The 6,382-nt window shown below is 40.2% G+C and overlaps 1 protein-coding gene across 2 annotated transcripts in view; it reads right to left on the reverse strand.

The window, feature by feature from the left end:
- IGFBPL1 (insulin like growth factor binding protein like 1) overlaps positions 1 to 6,090 on the reverse strand; it is a 137,112-nt gene extending 131,022 nt beyond the window's left edge. For both annotated transcript variants that reach the window (XM_033946907.1, XM_033946827.1), the window contains exon 1: positions 5,615 to 6,090. In XM_033946907.1, coding sequence (XP_033802798.1) covers positions 5,615 to 6,041 — 427 coding nt within the window. In that variant the 5' untranslated portion in view covers positions 6,042 to 6,090. The remainder of the gene's footprint in view (positions 1 to 5,614) is intronic.
- Positions 6,091 to 6,382: the final 292 nt, after the last annotated feature.

Genomic DNA, 6,382 nt, shown 5'->3' on the forward strand with positions numbered 1-6,382 from the left:
ATGCTGAACTCTCTACTCAAGCTGCCCTCATCTCTGAACCTCCCCCCCCCCCAGATGATGGCTGAGTACTTCCACAACAAGGTCCAGAAAATTATCCTTCAGTTCTCAACTGGGTCATCTCCATTTCCCCCTTACCCAAGTCTAGCCTACCAACCATCCTGCCTTTTCTTCCTTCTCTGTAGACACTGAAGAGGAAACTGCTCAGTTTTTTTTACAAGTTTATTTAAAATTTGTTAAATTGCCTATACATAGTTTCTAAGCAGTTTACAATTAAAATTAGTGGGCAGCTTTACAATGACCAATACATTTAAGAACAAATTTGACAAACTGACTTACTTGTACAATAGGATAAGCGGGGAGAACTACAATATTGGATAGTAAAGAAACAAATCAGGTAAAAACAGAAGGTAAGGTAGAAATAATTTCTCTGCTCTTCTAAAAAAAAAAAAAAAAGAAAAGGGAGATTCTAAGTAAATTAGAATATCAGAATATCATCCTAATAAGGACGTTTGAATGTTATAAGCATCTTTTAAAAATGCCTTTAATTTTAATCGAGTCATTGACATTTCTTCTCTTAAAGTAATAGGAGCGGAGTTCCACAGTGATGGGGTAGTAACCGAAAAGATGGATGTACGCATTGTATTAATATGATTTAAAAATGGTATGGATAATAGATGCTGTGAGGCAGATCTCAGTGATCTTAATGGAGTGTAGGGAATGAGATGCTTGTTTATAAATTCTGGAATGTTAGAAGTGCAAGTTTTGAAAGTCAGCAGAAGGATTAAAAGTGATTCTATGTCCAATTGGTAACCAGTGTGCTTTTATTAACAGTGGGGTCACGTGATCATATTTTTTTAGGGTTAATTATGATCTTGATAGTAATGTTCTGAATGATTTATAACCTTCTCAGTTCTTTTTGGGTAATGCCCTTATAAAGAGCATTACCATAATCGAGGCATGAAATTACCTGTGAATGTAAATGGAAGAAGAATCCAAGATTTTTGATAGGGAGCGAATCAGCCATAACCTGTACAAACATTTACTGACCTCCTCTAAACTCACAACCTGCTCCTCTGATCCTATTCTCACCCATCTACTTAGCACTATCTCCCTGACTGTTCGCCCCCTTATCTGTCATATCTTCAATTTTTGCTTTCCACAGCAACCATTCCTGATGCCTTCAAACATGCTATAGTTATGCCTCTCCTCGAAAAATCCTCAATGGACCCCACCTGCCCCTCCATCTATCACCCCATCTCCCTCCTCCCCTTATCTAAGCTACTTGAATGTGCTGTTCACTGCCACTGCCTAAACTTTCTGTCATTCCTAACTATTCTTGACCAACTCCAATCAGGCTTTCATCCACTGCACTGCATGTAAACTGCCCTTGTTAAAGTCTCCAATGACCTGTTCCTGGACAAATCCGAAGGCCTCTATTCTGTCCTCATCCTTCTATCTACTGCTTTTGACACTGTAGACCACCGCCTTCTCCTTGATATGCTGTCCTCACATGGATTTTAGGGCCCTGTTGATTTTTGGCTCTCTTATCTCTCAGTACTTTTAATGTGTGCAGTGGTGAATCCTCCTTCACTGCTATCCCGCTGTCAGTCAGGGTTCTACAGGGCTCTGTCTTGGAACCTCGTCTTTTCACCATCTATACCCATTCCCTTGGTGCTCTGATCTCCTCCCATGGCTTTCAATATCACCTCTATGCCGATGACTCCCAAATCTACCTCTTCACACCAGAAATCTCTGAAGGAATCCAAACCCAGGTCTCAGTCTACTTGTCTGACATTGCTGCCTGGATGTCCAGCCACCACTTAAAACTGAACAAGGCCAAGACTGAGTTACTTATCTTTCCATCCAAACCTACCTCTCCTCTCCCCCGTGTTCTCTAACATTGGATAAAACTATCATCCTCTCTGTCTCGTCAGCTCACAAGCTCGCAACCTCAGGGTCATCTTTGACTCCTCCTCTCTCTCCTTCTCTGCACAAATCCACCAGACCACCAAAACCTGCTGCTTCTTTCTCCACAATATCGCCAAAATCTGACCCTTCTTCTCTGAGAGCACCACAAAAACCCTTATCACCTCTCGCCTAGATTACAACCTGCTTCTCATTGGTCTTCCGTCAAACCACCTCTCTCCCCTTCAATCCATTCAAAATGTTTTTGCACAACTTATAAGTCATTTCATTGGCTCCCTATCCATCTCCGCATACAGTTCAAACTCCTCTTATTGACTTACAAGTGCATTTACTCTGTAGCTCAGTGTCTCTCAAACATTTTTAGCTCTGGCACACTAAACGGAGCAAATGTTTCTCATGGCACATTATAACTGAAATTATAAAATTGAAAAACCAACAAAAAAAATTTTAATTTGAGAGTTATTTATTTAAAGTTCTTTAAGCTACGTATGAAACTAAAATAGATAGAATAGAATTAATGCAATGAATGTGCTTGTTTTTGAGTGCAAATTAACTCAAAATGTGGCTTGATAGTCAACAAGCAAACATGCATTTTATCACCCACCATCTGCAGTCATTCTTTTTTTTAAGATTTAATTTCTATCAGAGCTGAAAATCCAAGTTTGCAAAGATAAGAAGATCCAAATGTCAACAAGCTTTGATTGCTTTGTGGCTCAAGTTAAGATAACTACTGCATTAAAAATAAAATTACTTGCCATTAGTTTTCAAGGACCAATAACGTCAAAGAATGATAATTCTCTGGGTGGTTGACAGACTCTTGCGTACACAACCTACATATCATCTATTCTAGTGTATACTTATGAAGGGAATTTTTTAAATTCTGGAATCTCTCGTGGCACACTCGGAATCTTTTTGGGGCATGCCACTGTGCCTTGGCACACACTTTGAGAGACACTGCTATAGCTCCTCAGTATCTCGCCTCCCTTATCTCTCCCTATCCTCCTCCCCATGAACTCCGATCATATAATAATAATAATAATAATTTTATTCTTATATACCGCCAAAGACATGGTAGTTCGAGGCGGTTTACAATAAGAAGAGCTGGACAATCAGCGACATAGTTACAATGTAGAATCAACGAATACAAGTATACAGAATAGGAGATAATGAACAAAAAATTATTAGGTAAATCGGTTAAACAGTTTCATTTTTACTAATTTTCTAAAACTAAAATAGGATGAGGAGTGCATGATAATGTTACCCAGCCAATCATTCAGTTTACCTGCCTGGAAAGCTAGAGTTCTGTCCAGGAATCTTTTGTAACGGCAGGCCTTTATTGTTGGGTGGGTAAACATGTGGATTCTATGTGTGGGCCTAATATCACAACCCAAATTAAAGTGTGAAACCAGGTATGAAGGGGCCAAACCAAAGATTGATTTGAAACAGAGAAAAGAAAATTTAAACAAAACTCTTGCTTCCAGGGGCAGCCAATGAAGTTTTTGATAATAGGGACTTATGTGTTCCCATTTTTTTAAACCGAAAATCAGACGTACTGCCGAATTTTGAATAATTCGGAGTCTTTGAAGGGTTTTCTTGAAAGTTCCCAAATAAATGATGTTGCAATAGTCCAGCATGCTTAGAATAGAAGATTGCACCAGTAGACGGAATGATGCTGCATCAAAGTATTTTCTGATGGTTCTTAGTTTCCATAATGTCGAGAAGCATTTTCTAGTCAATAAATCCGAGTGAACATCTAAAGTAAGGTATCGGTCGAGAATCACTGCCAGAATTTTTATGGAATCGACAATAGGGAAGTCCTGTCCATTCAAGGAAATTTTTGAATCTTTAATTTTATCATTTGGGCTCGCCAGAAAAAATTTGGTTTTATCTGAGTTGAGTTTCAGTTTGAATTCTGTCATCCATTATTCGATTTGTTTCAGGACAAATGCCAGGTGATTCTTTGTCTCAGAAGTTAGGTTTGTGAGGGGAAGAATTAGATATAGAATTTGACTTTTAAGCTTTGCAATAGATTCTCTAGTGGGGCAAGGTAGATGTTAAACAGGGTAAGGGATAGAGGGGAACCCTGCGGAACTCCGCAAGTGTTTGTCCATCTGCAGGATTGTTTATTATCACTGTAGACTTGGTAAGATTGTTTACTCAAGAAACCCTGAAACCAATTTAACACTTTACCAGAAAGTCCAATTGACTCCAAACAGTCAATTAGAATGTCGTGATCGACTAAGTCAAAGGCACTACTTAGATCTAGTTGTAGGACTAGTGCACTAGAACCTTGGCTGAATAAATTATGAAGGAAATCTAGTGGTGAAGCAATAACTGTTTCAGTACTAAAACCTGAACGGAACTCTGACTGATTCTCTTGCAGTATGCTGAAGTTGTCCAAATACATTACTAAGTTCTGGTTAACTAGGCCTTCCATCAGCTTTACAAATAAGGGGATGCTTGCAATAGGTCTGTAGTTTGATGTCAGCTTGTTGGATTCCTTTGGATTTTTGGCAACTCTCTCTTGTCTGTGCCCTACTCCTTCACTGCTAACTCCAAACTACTTCCATTCTCTCTTGCTGTACGATATACCTGGAACAGACTGCCTGAGTTGATGCATCAAACCCCGTCCTTGGCAGTAATCAATACAGACTGCCCACTTTTTTGATGTTGCTTTTAACTCTTTAACCCCCCTCATCATAAAGCACTCACTGTAGCCTACTTGTGACCCTGTGCAAGTCTCTTGCCACTCCATTGCTCCAGGTACAAAATATAGATTGTGAGCTCACTAAGACAGAGATAGTTCCTGCATATAATGTGTACAGCGCTGTGTATGCCTCGTAGCACTACAGAAATGATTAATAGTAATTCTAGGGAACACCAGCCAAAAGTAGTCTAAGGCCTGGCCTTCAGCCAACTATCCCTCAGATTACTCATCCTACTAACTATCTTACCCTCCCCTCTCCACCCCCAACCCTATCTTAGCTATTATGTACAATTTATCCAAACTGCTCTGTACATCATTATCCAACCTGAAAATCATTGGGGGCTAAATTCTGTGCTCGTGGCAAAATACTCTGAAGGTAGCCATTCCATATTAGTAAAAACGCTTTCTGTTTCTTTGGCAACTTCTGTACATCTTGAGATTCCCATAACATTGGGCCATGGAGTTGATTCTTCTAGTACCAAAATGAAGGGGCAGTCTCCTGGAACCAATGAGTCAATATACATTTTCCCCTGAAATATACACTTTTCCATTTAGGTTTGTTAAACAATTAAGTTGTGTGCACACATTTGCATGCATAACTTAAAGCACTATATACAGAATTTGGGGGTAAGTGTGCATTAGGGCTTAACACCCTCTAGTAAGAGAGCCCCTAAGTTTGTACAAGATGCAATGAAGGGTTAAGTGACTTGTGCAAGATTACAAGGAGCAGCAATGGAATTTGAATAGGGCTTGACTGATTGTCAGACCACTACTCTAACCGTTAAGCACAGAACAAGGGAGTATAAATCAATTTTTTATAGGTATAAAAAGCTGAAATATTTTATTTTTAAATGTTGGTAAATATATCATGTATGTTGCTGGAAAGATATTTACCAATCTTGGGTAACAAAATTGTTTTATTTTCCTATTAAGTAACATTTTACACATCTCAATATAAGAAACTATAGCAAAAACACTCACCAAATGTGCATTCTCCATCACGTAGTTTGTGAATCCTGTCCTTGCCCGAGTGCAAAGCAATCCAGCTTTGCAGGTGCAGGGCACAGATACTGTGGTAAGATTTTCCATTGGAGCCACACACCACCCCATCTTCCTTACAGATGCAGATCCCTGAGCCCTCTGACTGGTTCTCCTCACCTTGCCCTTGGCTCATGCAAACTAGTCCTGGGCCACAGCGATCCCTCCATTCTGCCTTCCCGCCACACCGCTCACCCTCTACACTGAGGCACTGCTCGCAGCAACCACAGTCATCCTTGACTTGGAGCTCAGGAGCTTTGCAGACCACTGGTTCACAGCTTTGCAAACTGCAAGGACCACAATCAGCAGTGATCACAAAGCTCTGCTTCAGAGCAAGGAGGAGGGGGAAGAGGCACACTGAAAAATACATTTGCAGGCTTTTGCTCTGTCTCGTAACAGAGTTCTAACTCCTAGTGACTGCCTCCTCATGAATTTAAAGACTGAGATTGTTAAAGGGTTTTGACGGCAGAGAAAGCAGACAGGAGCAGCTGCAACTCAGTGGCCACACCCCCACTCCACAAAGCATGTAAATAGAAGCGGACCTTTCCAGCAGATTTGAGTTTGCACAGCTATTGTTCTAGGAAAATGTTAAAGGAATAACTTTTCAGTGGCATATAAACCTCTGAGCCATGTAAACTTACCTAGCACAGCAAATAATGCCACGCTGACTACTGAGAGCTCAGAAAAAGGACAGTGAGAGAGGGCTGTGTT

Source organism: Geotrypetes seraphini, chromosome 1, assembly GCF_902459505.1.
Source record: "Geotrypetes seraphini chromosome 1, aGeoSer1.1, whole genome shotgun sequence".
Classification (NCBI taxonomy): Eukaryota; Metazoa; Chordata; class Amphibia; order Gymnophiona; family Dermophiidae; genus Geotrypetes; species Geotrypetes seraphini.